The sequence below is a fragment of the Erpetoichthys calabaricus genome, chromosome 1, assembly GCF_900747795.2.
Source record: "Erpetoichthys calabaricus chromosome 1, fErpCal1.3, whole genome shotgun sequence".
Taxonomy (NCBI): Eukaryota; Metazoa; Chordata; class Cladistia; order Polypteriformes; family Polypteridae; genus Erpetoichthys; species Erpetoichthys calabaricus.
In genome coordinates, this window is record NC_041394.2 from 319,330,504 (window position 1) to 319,356,025 (window position 25,522).

Consider the following 25,522-nt stretch of genomic DNA (forward strand, 5'->3'; position numbering starts at 1 on the left):
GCTTCTCTACACGCTCCATGACACTACCGGCCCCTGAGTTCCTGTTTCTTGCCCCGCCCATTTTCACTGAAGATCACGTGAACAACCAATATAGTTCGTACGCAGAACCGATATAGTTCATACACAGAGTTGCAATAGTGTTCGTTCACAAACCAGTATGTTTCGTACGAGAAACCGACATGGAACACACATACAACCAATAGAGTTCAAGCGCAAAACCGATATGTTACCCACATGAAACCAGTATAAGACGTGCATGAAACCAATATAGTGCATACACAAAATCATCGTTAGACCGGCACAGAACGCAAGCCAATATAGTTCATACGCAAACCGATAACATACAACCGAAAACCAATGCAGTTCACTCACAAACCAATAACAAACGTACTGGAACCACTAATATACACACGCGAATCAATATAGTTCATATGCAAACCAGTGCTATGCATATACAAACGGATATAGTTCACGCACAAACCGATAATATACGGACACGAACCAATATAGTTCATATGAATGAAACCAGTATTATACGCACGCAAACCAATTAAGTATGCACGCAAACCGATAGTAAATATTCATAAACCAATAGTGTTGATACGTAAACCAATAGATTACACACAGAAATATATGATTTATGGCCTGTTTGGCCCCTCATATCACTATCGCTACGACACCGTGCCCCCTTGTCCATGTTTAATACATGCTTTAATGCATTTCATCATGAAAATTATATCAAGTACAGTATTTATCTTGGCATTCTAAATGTTCAGAGAGCAGGAATATCATAAAGTGAATTTATTATGTGTGACGATCGCTGCCTGCGCCTCCTCTCAATGCAAGAGGAAATCAAGCACGGGTCTGGAAACACTTAATCCGAAGCATCTAATGTACTCCATTAGTTATGACGGGGTTTGAGAAAAATCTAGTAAATTAAACGTTGATTTTAATATGAGGTTTACGACGTTCTACTTTAATCACTAACTAAACTACGTGAATAAAGTGAACATGTCGACTTTAATCACGACATAAACGACGAGAATAAAGTGGAAATCCATCCATCCATCCATCCTCTTCCGCATATCTGAGGTCGGGTCGCGGGGGCAGCAGCTTGAGCAGAGATGCCCAGACTTCCCTCTCCCCGGCCACTTCTTCTAGCTCTTCCGGGAGAATCCCAAGGCGTTCCCAGGCCAGCCGAGAGACATAGTCCCTCCAGCGTGTCCTGGGTCTTCCCCGGGGCCTCCTTCTGGTTAGACATGCCCGGAACACCTCACCAGGGAGGCGTCCAGGAGGCATCCTGATCAGATGCCCGAGCCACCTCATCTGACTCCTCTCGATGCGGAGGAGCAGCGGCTCTACTCTGAGCCCCTCCCGGATGACTGAGCTTCTCACCCTATCTTTAAGGGAGAGCTCAGACACCCTGCGGAGGAAACTCATTTCAGCCGCTTGTATTCGCGATCTCGTTCTTTCGGTCACTACCCATAGCTCATTACCATAGGTGAGGGTAGGAACATAGATCGACTTTATTCTCGATATATACTTTTTTTTAATTTATTGTGTCCATATTTTTTCTTCTTCTCCGTGGCCCTCATATGCTCCCGTAGAGGACAGAGTTATCAGTTGCTGTTTTCCATTCTGTGCGTGATTTCCAGGAAAGGGGAAAAGTGAAACTTAACAGTCCAAATGAATCTATAAAAGAAGCTTCTGCTCCTGGCATAGCACATTATTTCCGAAAAAAGAAAGAATTAATCTCCATTGGCTAATGCAGGTAAGACTTGGTAAAAAAAAAACTTAACCTTGTTTTGTAATATATAGGATCAATATTTTATAAGTATATTTTTAAAAAGCATGCTTATGATCAGAATTGCTTTACATATTCTATAAATATTTTAGGAAAAGGTCACTGTATATTCGTGTACTTTTTCATAAATATAAGATTATTCTGATTAAAAGAGGTGGAATATGAGTATAGACAGTTAATATATGAAGCTTCCAGTACATTAAAGAATTAAGTAATCTATTGATTCATCATTGAAAATAATAATAGACCAGGTTCTACTGTCTTCTTATTTTCCATAAACATAACTCTCTCTTTTAGTCAGTCAGTCATTGTCCAACCTGCTATATCCTAACACAGGGTCACAGGGGTCAGCTGGAGCCAATCCCAGCCAGCACAGGGCGCAAGGCAGGAACAAATCCCGGGCAGGGCGCCAGCCCACCACAGGGCACACACACACCAAGCACACACTAGGGACAATTTAGGATCACCGATGCGCCTAACCTGCATGTCATTGGACTGTGGGAGGAAACCGGAGCACGCGGAGGAAACCCACACTGACACGGGGAGAACATGCATTAACAACATTATAAAAAAAGAAATGCATCAAATGTGTTGGGTGGGTGTGCTGTGATAGAATTAAACTGCTCCTGCATTACGTATTTACCCATTTGCTTATTAAACACAAGATATAGTCATTTTTAGATTCTTCTTAGTCTGAATTTTTCTCTCTTTCTATTTGTAGTAAAGATCATGGAGACTAACCAGTTGAATAGTGATCAGCTGACCTGCCCAGTGTGTCTGGAGTTCCTGCAGGATCCAGCATCTCTTCCATGTGGACACAATTACTGCATGAAATGTATACAGGAGTACTGGCACCAGACAGAAGCCTATAATTGCCCACAGTGCCGACAAACCTTCCCATCAATGCCTGCTTTGGCTAAAAACATTCTTCTTGCTTGTTTGGTTGAGAATATGAAGCAAGCTGGGCTTTCTGGTTCTCCTCCTGATGAGTATGCATATGCAGTAACTGTAAGTATGACATTGAGAAAGTCCACTACACAGGTGATACATTCTACTTAAGTTTTAAAGCTAAGTTGAGTAAGTGACCATGATTAGCAAGTTGAGAATGGCCCACAGACAGGTATGGTCGAGGAACAGTGAAATAACTGGGAATTAAAGTACTTTGTTTAAGTTCATATACTATACAATGAAATTGCAACTTTTGTGTCTTCCACAGACTAGCGAGAATAGTGCAATACTAACACAAGTTAAGGAATATTAACACAGACAATAAATATAATATATATTTAATAGAACATCAGCTTATAAACAAAAAATACTCATATAGTTGTCAGAATGAGTGGGTATTGATAGTCTCTGAACATGTGGATGAAAAATGTTGCTGAGTCTAGTAGTGCAATTGCTAAAGATCCTGTTTTATTTGCCTATATGGAGGAGGGAGAAAAGGGATTGTGCATAATGGCTATGGTCATTAATGACACTCTTTATCTTTGTATGGCATTTTGTGTTATATAGGTGCATCTCAATAAATTAGAATATCATCGAAAAGTTAATTTATTTCAGTAATTCAATTCAAAAAATGAAATTCAATATTATATAGATTCATTACACACAGAGTGATATATTTCAAGTGTTTATTTCTTTTCATTTTGCTGATTATGGCTTATAGCTCATGAAAACCCAAAATTCAGTATCTCAGAAAATTAGAATACTGTGAAAAAGTTCAATATTGTAGACTCATGGTGTCACACTCCACTTAGCTAATTAACCCAAAACACCTGCAAAGGTGTTTTGAGCCTTTAAGTGGTCTCTCAGTCTCGTTCAGTGGGTCAAACAATCATGGGGAAGACTAACTGACTTGACAATTGTCCAGAAGATAGTTACTGACACCCTACACGAGGAGGCTAAGCCACAAAAAGTCATTGCTAAACAAGCTGGCTGTTCACAGAGTGCTGCAAGCATATTAATGGAAAGTTGACTAGAAGGAAAAAATGTGGCAGAAAAAGTTGCACAAGCAATAGGGGTAACCGCAGACTGGGCTGGAGTCGGTGCTTCAAGAACCACCACACACAGACATATCTGGGACGGGGGCTACAACTTTAGCATTCCTTGTGTCAAGCCACTCCTGAACCAGAGACATCAAAAGTGTCTTCCCTGGGGTAAGGAGAAACGGACTGGACTATTGCTCAGTGGTCCAAAGTCCTCTTTTCAGATGAAAGTACATTTTGCATTTCATTTGGAAGTCAAGGTCCCAGAGTCTGGAGGAAGAGTGGAGAGGCACAGAATCCAAGTTGCTTGAGGTCCAGTGTGAAGTTTCCACAGTCAGTGATGATTTGTGGAGCCATTTCATCTGCTGGTGTTGGTCCACTGTGTTTTATTAAGTCCAAAGTCAGCACAGCCGTCTACCAGGAAATTTTAGAGCACTTCATGCTTCCTTCTGCTGACAAGCTTTATGGTGATGCTGATTTCATTTTCCAGAAGGACTTGGCACCTACCCACACTGCCAAAAGTACCAATACCTGGTTTAATGACCATGGTATCACTGTGCTTGATTGGCCAGCAAACTCGCCTGACCTAAACCCCTTAGAGAATTTATAGGGTATTGTCAAGAGGAAGATGAGAGACACCAGGCCCAACAATGCAGACGAGCTGAAGGCCACTCTCAAAGCATCCTGGGCTTCCATAACACCTCAGCAGTGCCAAAGGCTGATCACCTCCATGCCACACTGCATTGATGCAGTAATTCATGCAAATGGAGCCCCAACCAAGGATTGAGAGTGTACATGAACATACTTTTCAAAAGGTCAACATTGCTGTATTAAAAATAATTTTTTTGTTGGTCTTATGTAATATTCTAATGTTCTGAGATACTGAATTTTGAGTTTTCATTACCTGTAGGCCATAATCAGAAAAATGAAAAGAAATAAAAGCTTGAAATATATCACTCTGTGTGTAATGAATCAATATAATATATGAGTTTCACATTTTGAACTGAATTACTGAAATAAATTCACATTTCGATGATATTCTAATTTATTGAGATGCACCTGTATATATCCTGAACTGAAGGGAGTTTTGATTCATTACTGTTCTGGATGACTTACTAATACTTTACATTTATATAGCGCTTTTCTCTCTACTCAAAGTGCTCTCCACACAGAGAGGACCTGGGAAGCAAACCCACAATCTCCTTACTGCAAAGCAGTAGCACTACCACTGGTGCTATTCCATTCAGTAAAATTGTCTACATAACGGGTTCTCAAACTCAGTTCTGGGGGCCCACTGTGGTTTCAGGTTCAATCAGATTCATAATCAGTGACAACAACCGATAACACCAGTCTCATTTAATTAGCTGGTATTTTTTCTCTTCTTTTATTCTACATTCAGAAACGCACAATGGCATGATTTTTATATTTAAAAGACATTTAGAAATATTTCTGTTTTTACTATAGATTTAAATGCTTAACACTCTTTTGATTTCATTATATTTTGCCCCTTCTCTGTCCTGTTTGCTCCCTTCATTGTATCTTAATAATGACAATTAAAAACAAATAGAGCAGACACTCGGGCAAACAACACTGAATTGTTAAAGGCTCCAACTACTTTAGCATCAAACCTGCTAATTAGTAAATCATGGATTTGAATGAAATTCAAGATGAAAATATTGTTAAAATGAAAAAAAAAAAAAAAACGTTATTCCCTTATAACTGCTTAGTACATTTTAGTAAAAACAACTTTTACCAAACTTAGTTTTCTATTTTCTATATTGTTCCCAAAACATAGAATCTGGGAAATAACAGTTCACTTATTTAGCCTACGAGAGTGATTAAAAACAGAAGCTACTTGGAACAAAAACCTGCAGCCACAGTGGGACCCCAAGACCGAGTTTGAGAATCCCTGGTCTATATTATGTACAATACCTATAGAAACTGATGAGCATGTATGGGGACGTCCCCACTTTTCTCAGTCATCTTAGGAAATAAAGCCATTGGTGAGCCTTTCTGATGATAGCTGAGAAATGTTGTGTCTACCTCAGGTCATCAGTGATGGTAACTTCAAAAAGTGAAAAGTTATTGTCCCTTTCTACAGCATCCCTGCTGATGTAGATGGAAGGTAATTCTATGCCACATTCCTTGTTTGTCCAAGACAATAAGAGAGAGTTATTCTTTCGCTACTATGTTAGATGGTAAATATCTTCTGTATTGGTTATCTAATTATTGTTTTTAAACAGGACTACAATAGTGATCATTATCATCATTTATTATTTTCATTCCACATTTTCTGATGAGGAACACCATAACTAAATGCTGAGCTGGACAGACCAAGCTATCCTATCCTCAGTATCTTCTTCTGATACCTACTGGGGTATCCCCAGAAGCTTCCAGGCCAGTGTGTCTTTGGTCAGTGTCTTCTACCTGTGGGCCTTGATTTGTACACTGTGATGGAAACCGGGGTGTCAGCAAACCATAAACACGATCACACCAAGAGTCCCGGGTTCAAATAATGGAAGGTTTATTAAATTCACCTCCACAAAGCAACAAAAGCACACAATATGCAGGTTTTTCTCTCTCCACAATACCTCTCTTCTTCTTACCACCACACTGGCCTCCTCAAGTGTTGCTGTACGTCCTCCCAGCTGTGACTCGCCTGGATATGGGAGTGCGGTCCCTTTCATTATGGGCCCGGGAATACTTCCGGTGCCAGGGCGATTGCCTAATGGAAGTTCTTCTAGGTCACATGGAACTTCACATTCGCTGAAGTTGTTTTTTCCCACACCTGTGCTTTTGCCATTGTTTTTTCACAAAACACTGAACATAAAGGGCTATTTAAATTGATTTGCATATTCAAAGGGGGGCGGCACGGTGGCGCAGTGGGTAGCGCTGCTGCCTCGCAGTTGGGAGACCTGGGGACCTGGGTTCGCTTCCCGGGTCCTCCCTGCTTGGAGTTTGCATGTTCTCACCGTGTCTGCGTGGGTTTCCTCCGGGCGCTCCGGTTTCCTCCCAAAGTCCACAGACATGCAGGTTAGGTGGATTGGCGATTCTAAATTGGCCCTAGTGTGTGCTTGGTGTGTGGGTGTGTTTGTGTGTGTCCTGCGGTGGGTTGGCACCCTGCCCTGGATTGTTTCCTGCCTTGTGCCCTGTGTTGGCTGGGATTGGCTCCAGCAGACCCCCGTGACCCTGTGTTCGGATTCAGCGGGTTGGAAAATGGATGGATGGATGGATATTCAAAGGGGCGTAATTCTGGGAGGAGTCGGGTGGAGCGGCACGTGCTTACACATGCGTTACATTTCACACTGACTAGTATTTATGGAGCGGAAGTAAATGGGAGTTGCCTTTGTACATCTGAATTTTTTTCTGTGTATGCACATTTCCACTTTTATCTGTATTCCATATTTTAGTATGAGTTCTGCACATGGCATTATATATGAGGCCCCAGGTCTTCATGAGTGAGAAAAGCAGGAAATGCACAGCATTCAAAACACCACGGTTACTCTATGAATGGATTCAGATTCCATTTGGCCTCACTAATGCACTGGAATCTTTCCAGTGATACAGAGGGACATGCTTAGGTGTTCTGAAGGATGAAGTATGTGTATGTTACCTAGATGAAATATTAGTTTACAATAAAAGTTTTGAAGAGCACATTGAAAATATTTGTAAAGTGTTACAGAAACAGAAACAATATGGAATTGACTTTATATGGTGGAAATATTATTTATTTAAACCAAATTATTGGAGCTGGTTGAGGATTGGAGTGTTTTGTTTGTTTAGATTGGAGCTCTGCATTACTGATGTACATAGCGTGTGTTGCATACTGACATTTTTCCCTGCTTGTAGACTGTTGTGTGGTGAATCAATATTCATAAGTAGAGCGGAGCCTTCAACCAAAAACAAACTGAAACACTGATTGAATCAAGTGATAGTGAATTGATCATCAGACATTGACATGGACAGTTAAACTGACACCTGCCATGTTTTAGTGATGTTTCTGTTTGGCATCAGGCTGATACTACTGATAACAGTCTTAAACCTGCTTGTTTCCTGTTTAAGGTAACCCTGGTCTAATGGTGTCTGTAGATCAGGGGTGCCCAATACGTCAATCGCGATCGACCGGTAGATCGGAAAGGTAGTGCAGGTAGATCGCGTTGCATTCAAAAAAATTTTTTTTTAAATGTTAGTCTATCATATATCCTCCCTATGGCATTTGCCACTTGATTGACATACAGGGCAGCCAGTCTGAGATCTCTTTTTTTCTAACACATGGGTCATCCCGCATGCACTATCAAACACGCGAGCTACTGCAAAACTCTGGCTAAGTGATCTAGTTAGCCTTCCAATTTATATCGACTAAGGAAGGTATTTAAAAAAAAATTGTTGGGGGGCGGGTTTGGGCTCAGGGTATGGGCTGGATGTGGAATTGGAAGAGGATTTTTTTTCTCACAATGTCACAATCGAAGTGCGTTTGTCTGATCTGTCAATCTATCATTGTTATTCCAAAGAAGGAAAATGTGGAAAGGCACTTTCAAACTGTTCATAAAAACTATGAAACTGACTTCCTTCCGAAAAGCAATCTGAGAAAGAAAAAGGAGAGGGAACTAAAATCGCAGTTAATCGGACAGCCATCATTTTTCACTCTGCTGAATTGAAAAGCAAAGGCAGACACACCGAAGCATCGTTCCGGGTGAGTCACTCGATCATTAAGCCATGGCCCCCACATTCTAATGCGGGCCCCTAAGCCAGGATCTATGGCGGGCCCTTCACCTAGGGTTGAGGAAAACATGATACCCAATAGGATTTAAAATAAAATAACCGAGGTTAATGATGCGAAAACATAAGAAGTATTATGCACATTTATTGAATATATTTATAAAGTAAAGATCTTAATGAAAAACTTACAATAGTATCAAAAATTATTGCAAAATCTGTTTTCTAGCTTTCTTTGACACAAAATTTTCAATGACCTCACTAAAATCAACATGTTTAGCTAAATCATTTTCGATACACAGAATTGCAAGATGATTAAGTCGTTTTTGACTAGTTGTACTTCTTTGCCATGTTTTTAATGAATTTGCCGATCTGCTAAGCGATCTTTCTGCTGAAAAAACAGTAACTGGGACTGTACAAAAACAATTTAATAGCGAGACAGATATTGGCAAATATTCCTTGAAGTTTTTTGTCGTAAATTGCGTTCAAAATTCTAATTGGGCTTTTTTCAACACCAAAAACTGTCTTGTAAATACTTTTGAAGTGAAAGATTTCATCCAGTAAGTAATCTGACAGATCTTCTGCATATGCACGTACAAGTTTTGCAGCTCTTGCGGTGAGTTAACCATTGTCCAAGTTCTGAAAATTCAAAATGGGTGAGAATAATTCACATATGGCATCTGCTGCTTCAAATCTTGTCTTTAAATCGCTGATGATAAAATCCAATACTGGGAAAACTACCGAAATTTTAAAATCATATTCTGGAAATTGAGTTTGCCTGCTACTACCTCAGCAACTGCTTTTTTTGTGTAGTATTTTTATTTAATTGTGTTTAAAACCATTTATAGTTTGTTTAAGTTTATTGTTTATAATATTTATAAATAAAGAATATGTAGGCGGCACGGTGGCGCAGTGGGTAGCGCTGCTGCCTCGCAGTTGGGAGATCTGGGGACCTGGGTTCGCTTCCCGGGTCCTCCCTGCGTGGAGTTTGCATGTTCTCCCCGTGTCTGCGTGGGTTTCCTCCGGGCACTCCGGTTTCCTCCCACAGTCCAAAGACATGCAGGTTAGGTGGATTGGCGATTCTAAATTGGCCGTAGTGTGTGCTTGGTGTGTGGGTGTGTTTGTGTGTGTCCTGTGGTGGGTTGGCACCCTGCCCAGGATTGGTTCCCTGCCTTGTGCCCTGTGTTGGCTGGGATTGGCTCCAGCAGACCCCCGTGACCCTGTGTTTGGATTCAGCGGGTTGGAAAATGGATGGATGGAAGAATATGTAAAACTATATGACACCAAATCAGCAATTAATATCAAAATTTTCGGCAGAGATCTACGTTTTATTTGGATTTGTAAAATGTCAAAGCGAGAAAGTTGTAGAAAAATGTATGTAGAAATTTTTTTATCTGAAACTTTTTCGATATTGTTTTTAGTTTTCAAAATATTTTATGCTGAAGTTGACACTCAATGCTGTAGGATCAATTCTTGCTTTCTGTTCATACGTTTTGTTTGTGCATAATATCTACTCATCCCGTGCCGGGCCCCTGTGATCCCGGGCCCCCTGGCTAGAGCCCTGTCAGCCCCCCCATGTGGGGGCCATGCATTAAGCATAAGAAGTCCTTCCAAGATGGAGAGATGATAAAAGAGGCCTTCGTTGAGGCAGATGCCTAGGGAGAAATTCCTGCTGAGATTTCGAGACCCCTGGCCAGAAAAAAAGGAGTTTCTCCTTGTCATTAAACATCCATCCATCCATCCATTTTCCAACCCGCTGAATCCGAACACAGGGTCATGGGGGTCTGCTGGAGCCAATCCCAGCCAACACAGGGCACAAGGCAGGGAACCAATCCCGGGCAGGGTGCCAACCCACCACAGGACACACACAAACACACCCACGCACCAAGCACACACTATGGCTGCTAGACTTGGCATTTTTTTTCCGATCTGACCAACATGTTGAATGAGCTTAATTTACAGCTGCAAGGAAAAAACACAACCATGGTCAATATGATTAGCTCTGTTAATGCTTTCAAACGAAAAATGCAACATCTGTCCTCAAAGCTGCAGAGCCTTGATTTGGGGAACATCCAAAACCTTGCGTCAGAGCAGGAGATGCAATGGAAGGCGTGTGCGCAACATGACAGCATATGCTACACAGAGCAGACTGAAAATTGCCTGTCAGACTTTGACAGATGGTTTCAAGACTCAGCTTTACTTGAGCCAATCGCTACATTTAAGTGCTATTTATTTAGGGAAGATGTTGAGGGTGATTCACCCACATCAAACACTGTTTCACCTAAAACTCCTCTACAGTGGAGGATGAAATTTTGACACTACAGGATGACATTCAGATGAAGTCTGGGGCTAATGGACAGTTTTGGAACTTACTCACAGAGGAAAAGTACCCAAACATGAGGAAATGTGCTGCCTCCTTGACTGCATTATTCAGTCCTACTTATTTATGCAAGTCAGTCTTTTCCTACATGAAGATTATTAAATCCAAATACTGTAGTGACCATAAATGTATTGAATTGTTATTGTGCCATAAGAGTTATTCAGTTATGCAAGGTACGACAACATATATTTTATGTATAAAGTATACTCAGTATATATATATATATATATATATATATATATATATATATATATATATATATATATATATATATATATATATATATATATATATATATATACTGTATATATATGAGGGGTGCAATGGAGCGTGTACGCCTGAAGAATCCAAATAAGGGCGAAACACGTATCACATACTCTTTGCATTATTTGACAGTAAATTATGCAACATTCTATGATCTGCTTCTCACAACTGAGAGGGCACCCATGGCGGATGTTTGCAGACTGGCAGACCAACCACATGCGTTACCTGGTAGGTAACCACCCATACAATCAGATCGGGACTCAGACAACGGATGCTATGAATGTAAGTACTCCAATCTACAGGCTGTCAAATAAATTAACCACACACCGTGGCACAGTGTAAACAGGCTACGCTTCTGACACTGATGTCCGAGGTTTGATCCCCAAGAGGGATGCAGTGGAGTGTGTACGCCTGATGAACCTAAATAAGGGCGAAACACGTGTTGCGTACTCTGCATTATTTGACAGTAAACTATGCAACATATATATATAGCATTTTTAATGTAGGTAGATCATTTCGACCTGATCATTTTAAAAGTAGCTCGCACACCAAAAAAGTGTGGGCACCCCTGCTGTAGATCATGATTATCTGGACTAACATGCTGGTGTTTTTCAGTCTCTTGATATTGCAGGGTATTGAAGTATACTGGTGAGGATATAGTACTACTCCACAAACCAGTTGTTTGAATCTCCTCTTTTAGTTTTTGACTGTGTGGTAATTAATCAAGCCTTCACACACAAAGAGGTTTGGGGCAGCCTCCCGTATACTTGAGAATTGGCTGCAAAATGCAGAAGGTTGAGGAATGATGGTCTTTACAGACAAGAGTCCAAAACAGAACTGAATAGGTTAGGTAACATGGAGAATATATACTTGAAAAGCAGGAAGAGGAGGGATCTTGGGACTGGAACCGGAAATGAGGTCATTGGGCTGCGACTTCTTGGGATGTGGAAATTACATCATTAGGAAGTGACATCTTCTGGGGCAGAACCAGAAGTGAAATGTACAGCTGTAGGTCTAAAAACCACCTTGTGATCCGCAGGTTCGACTCCCATTTTAGGGCCATCCACTGTAAAGGTGCATGATCCGTAACAACAACCCCCCTTCCCCAACGACCGGTCTGTGGAGAAATTTGCATCTAATAAAGTGGTCTTTGCTGTCAAAAAGGTTGGGGACCACTGATATAGAGTATGTATCTTAACATGTCTCTTTATTGAAACAATGGATCTCAGCAACAGTAATCAATCACAGCCTAAATAAATAATAGGTCCACAAAAATCAGCGAGTTGGAAAATGTTTCTTTCATGTTATTTAGTTCAATAAATTTATTGTTAAATTCTTGCCCTTTCTACATGTCTCCTACTATAAACTGAAATATTTCATGACTTTTTTATTGTTAATATTAACAAGATAAGGGGTAACATTTTACCTTCCACATGTGACCCCTCTGTGCCAAGAGTATGTTCCAATGTCTTGACCTACTTTCAGCCAGTGTCTTTTCCTACCTAAATGAAGCCGACCACCAGCTTAGTGAACACTATTCCCTCACGATTTCTGATGGATTTAATGCAGACATTTTTGCCTAATATTCTCTCTATAATCAATAGCTGCTTAGTAAATAGTTCCATGCCTTCTTATTTTAAGGATAGTACAGTATAGTGGAGCCTCTTATTAAAAAAAAGCCTAATTTAGATCCTTCAGATATTGGTTTAAAAATATTTAGTATTGAAGTGCCATTTTTATCCAAAGAACTGGCATTTTGGAACTGGAAGTCCCAAATGCCCCACAGATACTTCCAAAATTGCCAACTGGGGGCATTACTTTCTCAACCCCGACTGAAAATGAAAAGGACCTCAAAGAATCTTTATAAAAATAAAAAGGTTTATTCCTGACAAAATCATTCTGTGAACAAAAAGCAAGCTCTGTAGACCAGAAAGGCAAAATTAAATTGTCTAAAAAGCAAAGGCAATCCAAAGAAAACAGGTCCCAATACAGTATCCCATGAAAAGTAAAAAAACAGAGCAAAAGGTTCAAATCCACGTAAGGTACAGCAAAACACAAAAAATGTACCACTCCCAAAGCACACTGAAAAAGAACTGCCAGGAACTACAGGATACCCTCCAGATTTATAGAGCAGAGGGCAGTTCTGGTGGTAATCAGCAGGTGGCTCTGCATCTTGGGGAACAACCCAAAAAACAGATGGAACATAACCAAGGCATTGAAACACACAGTGGCATGCAAAAGTCTGGGCACCCTTACTTATACTGTCTGTTACTGTGAATTGTTATATGCGTAGAAAATGAACAGATTACCAAAAAGCATAAGGCTAAAGATTACATATTTCTTTAATATTTTAAGCAAGATTACATGTTTATTTCCATCATTCACTGGTACAGTTCTTACTTTTGGAGTATTTTCGCCCATTCTTCATTGCAAAAGGCTTCTAATTGTGCAAGATTCTTGGTCCATCTTGCATGCACCGTTCTTTTGAGAACTATCCAGAGATTTTCAATGATGTTTAGTTCAGGGGACTGTGAGAGCCATGGCAAAACCATCAGCTTGCACCTCTTGAGGTATTCCATTGTAGATTTTGAGGAGTATTTTGGATCATCATCTTGTTTTAGGACCCATCCTCTTTTTAACTTCAACTTCTTTATAGGTAGTGTGATGTTCGCTTCCAGAATTTGCTGGTGTTTATTTGAATCCATCCTTCCCTCAACCAATGATTTGTTCCCTGTGCCACTAGCTGCAACACAGGCCCAAAGCCTGATCAATCCACCCCCATGCTTAATAGCTGGAGAGGTGTTCTTTTCCTGGAATTTGGCACAATTTTTTCTCCAAATATACCTTTAAACATTGTGGACAAAAAGTTCTATTTTGACTTCATCAGTCCAGAAGATTTTTTTTCCAAAATGCATCAGGCTTGTTTCAATGTTCTTTTGCAAACTTCAGGCACTAAAGTTTGTGACTAGGATGCAGGATAGTTTTTCTTCTGCTGACCCTACCATGAAGGTCATACCTGTATTTGTTCAGGTGTTGATCCACAGTAGAACAGTGCACCACGACACCAGAGTCTGCTAAATTTTCCTTTAGGTCTTTTGCAGTCAAACAGAGTTTTTATGTGCCTTTCAAATAATCCAATGACCATTTCTTTCAGAAAGTTTTGTTGGTCTAGACCTCAACTTGACTTCTTCTGTTCATGTTAACTGCCATTTCTTAATAACATTATGAACTGAGGAAAAAGCTACCTGAAAACACTTTGCTATGTTCTAGTAGCCTTCTGTTTCTGAGCATCAATTAATCAGAGTACTAGGCAGCTGCTTAGAGAAACCATTGTTGGGACAAGGTTTGAGGTGTCTGAGAATTTATACAGCTTTGCAAGTTTCATCACCTGGGGTTTCCTAATGAAGTCTGGATTCAAGCCATAGTCCTAACAGGCTAATGAAGATCTGAGACCTTGGTAAAAGTTATCTGAGACATCAAATATCTTGTGGGTGTCCAAACTTTTGCATGGTGCTCCTTTCATTTTTACTTTCTCATATACGAAGAATAAAAACACTATACTATAATCTAAGTAACTATGAGAAACTGATATTATTTTGAAATTAGAAAACACTTAAGTGAATTAAACATTAACTTTCTAAAACTGCCTCTTATAATTAATTCAAACGAAATAATCAGAATTTAAAAACAGACATAAAACAAAGATTTGAACCCCAGTCAGAGGAGGAACCCTGGCTGAAACATGACAATTGGAGAAAGTTTTTTTTCTCAGCTTTCGTTATTCTTAATTCAATATGATATTTTCGAGGTGTATCAGTCAAGTTTCCTAGCACACCTCTGTACAGAATCAGCCCTTCCTAAGGTTTCCAATGACTTACTATTGATTCTGGATGTTGTGCTGTTTTGATTTTGGTAGACCTAAATTTAGCCTTTGATACCATCGATCACTCAGTCCTCTTGGATTGTCTTCTGAATGTAGTTGGTATTTAAGATACTGCCTTACACTTGTTTAGTTCCTACCTAAGAGATAAGACTTTGTTAGTGAAGATCGGTGGCGTTTCTTCTTCTTCAGCACCTACCACCTGTGGGGTTCCTCGGGGTTCCATTTTGGGTCCTGTCTTGTTCTCTTTGTATATTAATCCTTTAGGTTTGGTTTTTCAAAAACATAACATTTCTTTTTACTGGTATGGAGATGACACTGCCACTAAAATCTGATGAATCTCTAAACACCGTTATTACATGTTTAGAGGATTTTAAGCATTGGATGTCACAAAACTTTCTTCAAACAAATGAAAGTAAAATTAAATTTATTATATTTCTCCAAATTCTATATTATTAAGTATTTGTAATAATTTAGGACCTTTTTCAGGAAATATGTGCACCCATGTCAGAAATATTGGTGTCATCTTTGATCAATCTTTTAAATTTAATGAGCAAATGAACAGTTTTGGTAAAAGGTAGTGACTTTCAGCTTAAGAGGATTCATTCATCCATCCATTATCCAACCTGCTATATCCTAACTACAGGGTCACGAGGGTCTGCTGGAGCCAATCCCAGCCAACACAGGGCGCAAGGAAGGAAACAAATCCCGGGCAGGGCGCCAGCCCACCGCAGCTTAAGAGGATTTTCAAACTGAATTATATGAAATCTTTGAATCAAAGACTTAGAGATAGTTGTCCATGCATTTATTTCTTCTCATCTTGACTATTGTAATTGTCACTATTTGGGCATTAGTCAATTCCGTTTGCAGCCGTTCGTCTCCTGACTGGTTAAAAGAAGGCAGACCTCTCTTTTAAGAGAGGCTGACCTCTCTTCACTGGCTGCTAATAAAATGCAGAATACCATTTAATTATTTTTTTTTGTTTTTAAAGCAGTCAATGGTTTGAATCCACAAAATTTCTCATATCATCTTCACACACAACACTCCCCCCCACCAGGCCTTTGAGGTTATCTGATCAAAAACCTATGTCCATCCCATGGTTATTGGTTGAAGATTAAGGATGATGATGCTTTTTCAGTGACTACCCCTTTCTCTGAATAGTAAACCCTTTTACAGTCAGATTTTAAACACAATTGATATTTAATTCTTTTTTTTCATTGGCATATGGAAACGTTTAAAGGAAGTTGTGTTGTATTTTTATTATAGCCTATTAATGGTTTGGTAGGATTTATTTATTTTGACATAATCATTTTATATGTTTAATATGTTTATTAATTTTGTCCTGAAGTTGCTTTTAATCTGTTTATGTACAGCACTTTGGTCAGCATTTGTTGTGTTTAAATGTGCTTTAAAAATAAAATATTAATTGACTGATTAACTGCAGAAGCAATAATCATATGATTTTTATTATGGTTACATTAACATTTTCAAATACAGTGCATATCCCAATTTTTTTTTTTAAGGTAACAGCAAGAAAAGAAAATGTTCCAGAATCAAAAAATGAAAATGAGGGAAACCCACAAAGGCAGGCAACAGAAAGAGAGACCACATGGAATATCAAAGAAAACAGTGAACCCAAAAAGGAAGAAAAAAATGGGTTTGTAACCAAAAAAGTGACAGAAGGTACAGAGAATAATAGAAGAAAGGAGGGAATGATGGAAACAAACATAGAACAGCATACAGGTATGGAAGATGGAGAGAATGATGACTACATCAAGGAAAAACAAAACAAATACATTCAGGAGAAAAATGAAACAAATAAACAAACTGAAAACCATGAGCAGAAGGAAATGTCAGAAAGTAAATATATGACCGAGCATGGAAATGACCAGAAGGCGATACAAACAGAAAGTGCAAGGGAAATGAATGGCAAGGAGGTAAAGAGTGAGAAGGAGAAAGAATTCATCAGTTTGCTTAAAAAGCTGGGCATCAAGGAGCCCTATAAAAAATCAATGTGTAAAACCGATGCAATTGTTATTAAGAAGATGGCTCTTTGTGAAATTCAGCCAAACAATAACAAGGATCTGCCTTATTTCTATCTGGAAAGACTCATTATGATGGATTACAGAATGAGATATTTATTTTGTCAGGAAATTGACTCACCTACTGCAAGTGAGAGTCAGAAGAACAGAGAAAGAGAGATGGATTTATCACTTGACGAATTCTTTAGTGACAACTGTGAGGATGAAGAAGAGGTGGATACACATCAGTCAGGACACATCCATCCCATGGATCTCCAGATGGCTCTTCTCCACTGTGCTGATGACTTCCTGAAGCAGTATCTGTACTCCAAGCTCTCTCTCTGCCAGTATGCTCTGCCATTTTTGGTTCCTGATCCTTGCAGCTCAGACATTGAATTTCCTTTGTGGTCTTTTCATCAAATTAAAATCAGCTGCAAAGATACAAACACACAGAGCAGTAAAGTGAGTTCTGCGGTTCAGACAGACATGCCGCTGGTATCTTTCATAAGACTTGGCTCCTCATTAGTGTCTAAATCTCATATCATGAACATGGTCCTGAACAGACAGAAGCACAACACCTTCTTCCATCGACACTGCAAAGGCAGCAGGCGAGACAATGTGCTGATAGACGGTGTGGTGGAGATTGCCTGGTTCAGCTCTGGTGGCAGGAAGGATGATGTCTTTGAAGACTGCATTGCATTCACCAACCTACATGGAGATGCTAGGCAATATGACAAGCAGGTCAACTTTTTACTTGAGATTTCTGCTGTCAATGTGGTTTTCATTTCAGATTCAGGTCTGAAAGAACAGGATAAAGTATTCCTGAAGAAGTTCTTTGATTCACCACAGCCACTAATTTGTCTTCATGCTGATAAAGAAATAATTAAAGGGAGTAGATCAGGGCAGAGATTTAGAATAGGATTGAAGAACAGGAATGAAGCAGAGCTTACAGAGGAGATCATCTCCATCCTCAAACATTGTCTGTCCATATCAAAGAAGACAATCAGAATAGAAGCATGTTCAGACATTGCAATGCGACATGGCTTTGTTGTTGATGAAGACAATAAAGACTGTAGAGAAGGAAAAGCCCTGGCAGAGACCGTTGTGTGTCTGGTTAAAGACAAGAGCTTACTAGAAAGGAAGGAGGCATTTCTGCCACTTCAGGGTCATATGTGGCACAAGTGGTGTCAGGAAGACAAAGAGCTTTACCGCTTGAAACAGAAAGGAAATAAAAGTATTGAACAGTACAGGAGTGAGATTGAGGCTAAAAAGAAGAGGATAAGGGAAGACCAATTAAGGAAAGCTTTCCCACTAAATGGTCTCATGAAAAACCTGATTGATATCCTGCATTCACATTCAAAACCTATTAAAATGTATTTTCTTCAATGGCTGAAGGTCTTTCTGGATGAACTGCTAGCAGATTCAGTTCCTGATCTTCAGCAGCAGTACCACGAGACTTGGTTACAAATGCAGACACTACAAAATAAATTAAACTCGCCCAATGAGATAAGTGAACTTCAGTCTTTATTAGATGAGTTGTCAAATCAAATCAGTGACTGTATCTTTGATCTCAAACACATCTTGAGAGAAATGGGCCAAATTTTTGAAGCCTCTCAGACAGTGAAAACAATTGATGGTAACTGCATTGCATCACTGCCTGGAATTGCAACTGAGCTCCTTATATCTGGTCATCCTCTGGAACTCATGGATGGAGATGCTGCCCATGTACCTGTGAAGTGGATTTGCTCAGTTTTGGATAAAGTGCAGGAGAAGCTGGGTGATGTGAGGCTTTTTGTATTGTCCGTACTTGGCCTTCAGAGCAGTGGCAAATCCACTTTACTGAATGCCATGTTTGGCCTGCAATTTGATGTGAGTGCAGGGAGGTGCACCAGAGGGGCTTTCATGCAGTTAATAAAAGTGGATGATGAAATTCAAGCAGAGATAAAATATGATTATATTCTTGTAGTGGACACGGAGGGTTTGAGAGCAACAGAGTTGTCAAACAAGAAATCATTAAGCCATGATAATGAGTTGGCTACATTTGTTATAGGTCTGGGCAACATGACTGTAATTAATATCTTTGGAGAAAATCCCTCAGAGATTCAAGACATTCTTCAGATTTCTGTTCAGGCTTTTTTAAGAATGAAGCAAGTGAATCTTTCTCCAAGCTGCCTCTTTGTCCATCAGAATGTTGAAGAGACTGGGGCTAAGGATAAAAATATGGAGGCCAGACGCCGACTCCAGGAGAAACTGGATGAGATGACACGAGTTGCTGCAGAAGAGGAGGAGTGCAGTGTAAAATGCTTCAGTGATGTCATCAGATTTGATGTAAACACACAAACTCATTACTTTGCTCATCTGTGGGAAGGCAACCCACCAATGGCTCCTCCTAATCCGAGTTACAGTCAGAATGTCCAGGACCTCAAAAGAGTCATTCTTAATGCAGCCATGCTACAAGAGAATAAAAAGATCTCAAAGATTTCTGATTTCAAATTGCGTGTCCAGGACCTCTGGACAGCTCTGCTCAGTGAAAATTTTGTTTTCAGTTTTAGAAACTCATTGGAGATTTCAACATATCATAGGCTGGAAGTGAAATACTGTGAATGGACCTGGGCACTGAGATGTCACGTACTAGAACTGAACAATAAACTTGTTAATGAAATAGAAAATAATTCTAAAACCAAAACAGAAATTAGTAAAGAGGTTAATCAGACATATAACAGAGTGAAAGAGGACATTGAGAAGTATTTCAAACATGAGAGAAACCTGGAAATACTTGTTCAATGGAAAGCCAACATAGAGATAAAATATGAACAACTGAGGGATCAGCTCATTGAGGAATTGAACAGAAAATGTCAGATATTAATACAGGCAAAGCAAAGCCGCAAGAGGGTGGATGAGAATAGTGCCAGACGTGAGCAGAATCTAATGAAGCAAAGTAAAGATTTGGCAGAAAAACTGAGAACCAAAAACCCTAGTGAAACAGTGATGCAGGAGGAGTTTGAAAAGCTTTGGGAGGAATGGGAGAAAGACACTGCCAGAGACTTCACTCCTCCTCCTGAGATTGATATTGCAGGTGACATAGAAGCCATCCTTCTTAGCCATTTTAAACGCCATCCTGATGTATGTGATAAAGTTCAGAACAGAAAAGCAATGGAGGAGACTCTTGACACCCCTTCAAGTTATAATCCCCTTGAATTAGCAATACAATTTGGGGTTTACATTAAACAAAAGTGGAATGAATTCAATGCTAGGAAACCAAAGCAAACTAAGACAAAAATGTCTAAAGGTTTAATTTTAGAAGACTACAAGCAGACAGAAAGTATAACAAATAAAATCACAGAGGCAGTTATGAATTACATACATGAAAAAGAGAAGGAGAAGGTTGATTACAGTCCAAACCATGTACATGGAGTTTTATCCATTATATCCAATGACTTAGAAGCTTCCAGTTCACAAATTCCAACATTCCAATATAAAGAGGAGTACAGGTTTGACTTATCTCTTCATTTATGTGAAGTGGCAAAGATCAGATTCAAACAAATGCATCAAGCGTTCCGTGCAGCCAATGACCCACTTCTCTACCTAAAGAGCATGAAGGACACTTACTACAAAATGTTTAAGACTCTTTGTAGAGGAGCGTCGTCTGTCACTATATTTGTTGACTTCCTGTCAAGTAAACTCGAGGCTGCCTTACATCAGGCTGTTGTGGATCAAGTCTGCATTGACATAGCAAATGAGATGAGGCAGAACTGCCCGCAACTTAAAGAAAGTAAAATCAATTTAGAATACCACCTGTTGAAAGACATGGCAGAGAAGGAGGACTTTAGTAGATTCTGGGAATACATTAAAGCTCCAAAGTATTTTTTTAAAAACTACATAAAAACATGTGTTTATAATTATTGCAGGGACAATAAGTTAATAAAACCACTTTCTGAAAAGAGACTTGAAGAACTGAAGTCTATAGTTTTAACTGCCATTTCTAAAGCAACAACAACTGCTTTGAAGTCACTGACAAACAACAAGAACCCACAGAAAAGCAAATTGTCTAAATGGCTGGATGTGTTCTGTGAAGAACTTGAAAAATGCTTAAAATTACCAAGAAACACTTTGACACATATGGAGGATGAGGAAATCAGTGACATGGACTTACTACAGGAGTCTCTAACAAAAGCACTAGCGACATCAGTAGAAAATATCAGTAAGAAGTTTGCTTCAGCTGCATTGGTTGACTTGAGGAATGCAAAACAACAGCCAGAGGACAGTCTCTTTACACTCCTAAGTGGGTGCTGGGAGCAGTGTCCTTTCTGTGGTGCCATCTGCACAAACTCAATTGAAGGCCACAGTGGAGACCACAGTGTGCCTTTTCATCGACCTGAGGGAGTGTATGGTTGGTTGTGGTACAAAACAGATCATTTTGTCATTGATATTTGCACAAGTTCTGTTGCGAGTGACTGTTACATTGTGCTGAGTGACACACATCGTGTTCCATATAAACTATACAGAAAAGCAGGGCCAAAGTATGAAAGATGGAGAATTCTACCTGATGATTCAGAACTCAAATACTGGAAGTGGTTTGTCTGCCGTTTCCAAAAGGAACTGGAGGACAAGTACCAGAGAAAGTTTGAGGGCCGGGGTAAAATTCCTTATCAGTGGAAGCAAATTAAAAAAACAGAAATTTTTGATGAACTTTAAGCATTTTTATAAATTCTAAAATGCTTACATAAAATTTTAATTGTGATTTGATGCCACATTACTCTAACCTTCATCAGAATTGCTTTAACATTTTAAGTGCATGCATGTGTTTGAAACGTATACAACTCCCATGACCATGGTGACATATCAGGATGATGAAAATGCAAAAGGCAATGAGCATATCCCATCTTTAGAACAGTGCTTTAGTTTGAGGAAGTGATAATAAAGAGGAAATGTACTTTTGAACTCACTGGAATAATATCCATCCATCCATCCATTTTCCAACCTGCTGAATCCAAACACAGGGTCACGGGGGTCTGCTGGAGCCAATCCCAGCCAACACAGGGCACAAGGCAGGGAACCAATCCTGGGCAGGGTGCCAACCCACCGCAGGACACACACAAACACACCCACACACCAAGCACACACTAAGGCCAATTTAGAATCGCCAATCCACCTAACCTGCATGTCTTTGGACTGTGGGAGGAAACCGGAGCGCCCGGAGGAAACCCATGCAGACACGGGGAGAACATGCAAACTCAACGCAGGGAGGACCCGGGAAGCGAACCCAGGTCCCCAGATCACCCAACTGTGAGGCAGCAGCGCTACCCACTGCGCCACCGTGCCGCCCCATAAAATTAGATGTAACTTGTAATTATAAACAATTTATAAAAGTGTTTTGCTGATACTAGGAAAAACACATAGTGTAATACCTCTCACTGTATGGAATGACTTTAAGCTCGAGTCTTCAGCCATAAGACAAGACCATTTTATACCGTGAAACAGAGAAGTCCAAGGTTAAGTAAAAAATCTTTTATTTAGTTAAAAAGTGACCAGATTTCCTGTTAAAGAGAGGAAGGGAGAAATGTGTGGCAGTTTAGAATAACTACATCATTATAAAACTAACTTATAAAAACTATATTTCAATAAACTGGTAAAGAGTGGGGCAGCACGGTGGCGCAGTGGTAGCGCTGCTGCCGCGCAGTTAGGAGACCTGGGTTTGCTTCCCGGGTCCTCCCTGCGTGGAGTTTGCATGTTCTCCCCGTGGTTAGGTGCATTGGCGATCCTAAATTGTCCCTAGTGTATGCTTGGTGTGTGGGTGTCTGTGTGCCCTGCGGTGGGCTGGCGCTCTGTGTTGGCTGGGATTGGCTCCAGCAGACCCCCGTGACCCTGTAGTTAGGATATAGTGGGTTGGATAATGGATGGATGGTTGGTAAAGAGTACTGGACACACCCTGCTGCTGGCTATTTGACTGTTACAATTTTATAGCATCTAAGTGGAATTTTGGTGATATTATTACCAACCAGCCTTTACTCCTTTTCTAAATGAAGTGACTGGACAAATAAAAATAAATAAATAGCGAGAGATAAAATCCTCTTTTTTATGTGTTTGTCCAAAGACTCTTGTCCTGATGATGTGCTCCTCTCGTGTACCTTGAAAAGCTGTTTGTTTCAAGAAGTCCAACCAACATTTAATGCTATGTTTTATGCTTAGATAGATAGATAGATAGATAGATAGATAGATAGATAGATAGATAGATAGATAGATAGATAGATAGATAGATAGATAGATAGATAGATAGATAGATAGATAGATAGATAGATAGATAGATAGATAGATAGATAGATAGATAGATAGATAGATAGATAGATACTTTAGTAATCCCAAGTACCTAGGGTTTCTAATATCTTTAACTTGTTTGGGACTTGTTTGTTTGTGTTTCTACAGTATCCCAATTCTCTAAATTGGGTTGGTGAAAATTAAAATATATTGAAATGTATTATGTAAATTAATCTAAATGAAAGAGGGAGCTTTTTTGTTAGTTTTTTAGTCTGTTATGATGCTTTGAAGAAGACACATGTGGGCTCAACCTATATAAACACAAATAAAGAATGCTGATGTTGGAATTTCATATTTAACAATGGGCCAAGTCTCTTATTTATTTAGTGTTTTCCACAACGATTTGGTGCCATAACCCAACTTACTGTAATGGTATCCTTCTTTGACTGGTGCTTTTTTGGCAACTGTAAGTGTGAGAGGAAGTGGACTGATGGTAAGGTAGGAAGTATGGCGAGATCAAATATACTATTAACACACTTTAATGGGGGGATTGGCTAACTTTATACTTAAAATTAACAGATCTGAATGTGCAGCAAAGTTGCTCCCATGACAGCAGTAAGGGTAGTGTATAAAGAATGCAAGGGAAAAGTTTTGACCAAGAAAAGTAGACTATGCTTTTTCTACATAGCCAAAACTCTGGAAAAAAATGCAAGGAAATCTCAGTGATATCAATGAAACAGTGTGCATAAACAACTAGCCTTAACAGGAAGTTATAGGTAAAGTAATCAATATTGCTAAGCACAGATACATTTTATATTCTAGAATATTTTCTTATAATTAGAATAAAGTACTATATTGTTTAACTGGCAAAAGAGCAGAACCTCACTTCTCAATATACACCAGTGTGATGCAGTAACTACCCTGAAGGCATTTTAAACACAAAGAATTTGAATTATAAGGCATTTGATGTATGTGATATATTGATTGCTTTTCCCATCCACTCCTTGTGTTAAATGCTTTGCTCGCCAACCTCAGTGGCCCGTGCTACACGCCAGCTGCTTTGCGTCTCTGCTGCTCGTGTTGTGAGGAGGGGAGCTGAACACACCCCAAGGAGACATGGTCGTTCCTCCGAAACCCCCTCTTAATGGTTACACAATGGGAAACAAATAGTTTTTTTTTTTACCTCCTCTTTGCTTGATCAGCTGCATCTCACACAGCACTTCAAACATTTAAAAGCCTGTACAGCAGCTGTCTTTGTCATCTACTCTTTGTCTTTTATTTCTGGCCCTGGGCGTGGCTAAATCTCTTGGCACAAATTCTTGTCTCGCGGGACGTGAGTTCTTGATATTTTTTAGTTTATAATTTAAAAACAGAATAAGAATCTGAAAATCTAACAACATCACATTAAAGTTCGATAAATTCTGAAAAGAATGATACCAAACATATATATGTAGGTTTTAAAATAAGCCCGATTTAAAGCGTGACAAAGAACGTGAAATAAAAACGTCACTTAAAATTGTTGCATAAAATCGTTGCACTTTTAGGCTTAGGATTTTATATATAGAGTAGATTTGTATATTTCAAATGTGAAATAGAATAGAATGTTAATATATGTATGACTGTGTAGCTGATTAAAGGATTAGTTTTATTTCCTATCATTTGATGTTCTAATGAGACATTCTGGATACTTTGCTAAAATTCTAAAGCACGAGGTAGAAATGTATGTGTTCATTTAATTAGTAGTAAAAATAACAGCTTAAAGAAATATAACATATGTTTAAAAAAAAACTTTAGCTTTATGATAACATGTTAAGAGATGTTAATAGTATTTCAAGGTAATTTCTGCTGATCTAAATAATGTTAAAATGATTTAAAGATTTTATGTAGGAAAAGATCAAATATATTTTATATGAAATTACGCTGTTAGCCTTAGACATACTAGAATATTTATCACTTTTGTAAATGATTTAATACCTGAGATTGAAATATAAAGAAAAATGTACATACACATGAACAATATTCTACAAACAAAAGATCGAAAAAGGTAAAGCCTAACTGTTTTAGTTTATTTTCATCTCATTTCTAAAACTAATTAGGAATTTAACAGTCCAGACGGGATGTTTTCCTTGACTTCTGCTTGCTATGTGCTGACTGAGAGATGTTCCCTGGGGGACACTGGTGTTATAATGCCATCCATTAACTCCTAACTCCTTT

At 39.2% G+C, this 25,522-nt stretch overlaps 1 protein-coding gene across 7 annotated transcripts in view; it reads left to right on the forward strand.

The window, feature by feature from the left end:
* Nucleotides 1-21,999, forward strand: part of LOC114664075 (interferon-induced very large GTPase 1-like) — a 421,773-nt gene extending 399,774 nt beyond the window's left edge. For 3 of the 7 annotated variants that reach the window (XM_051928927.1, XM_051928930.1, XM_051928914.1), the window contains exon 3: nucleotides 16,556-21,999. In XM_051928927.1, the coding sequence (XP_051784887.1) occupies nucleotides 16,556-21,748 (5,193 nt within the window). In that variant the 3' untranslated portion in view covers nucleotides 21,749-21,999. Of the gene's footprint in view, nucleotides 1-1,614; nucleotides 1,772-2,525; nucleotides 2,813-16,555 lie in introns of those variants that run through there. The other 4 variants (XM_028818060.2, XM_028818053.2, XM_051928921.1 and 1 more) reach the window with 4 other exon arrangements.
* Nucleotides 22,000-25,522: the final 3,523 nt, after the last annotated feature.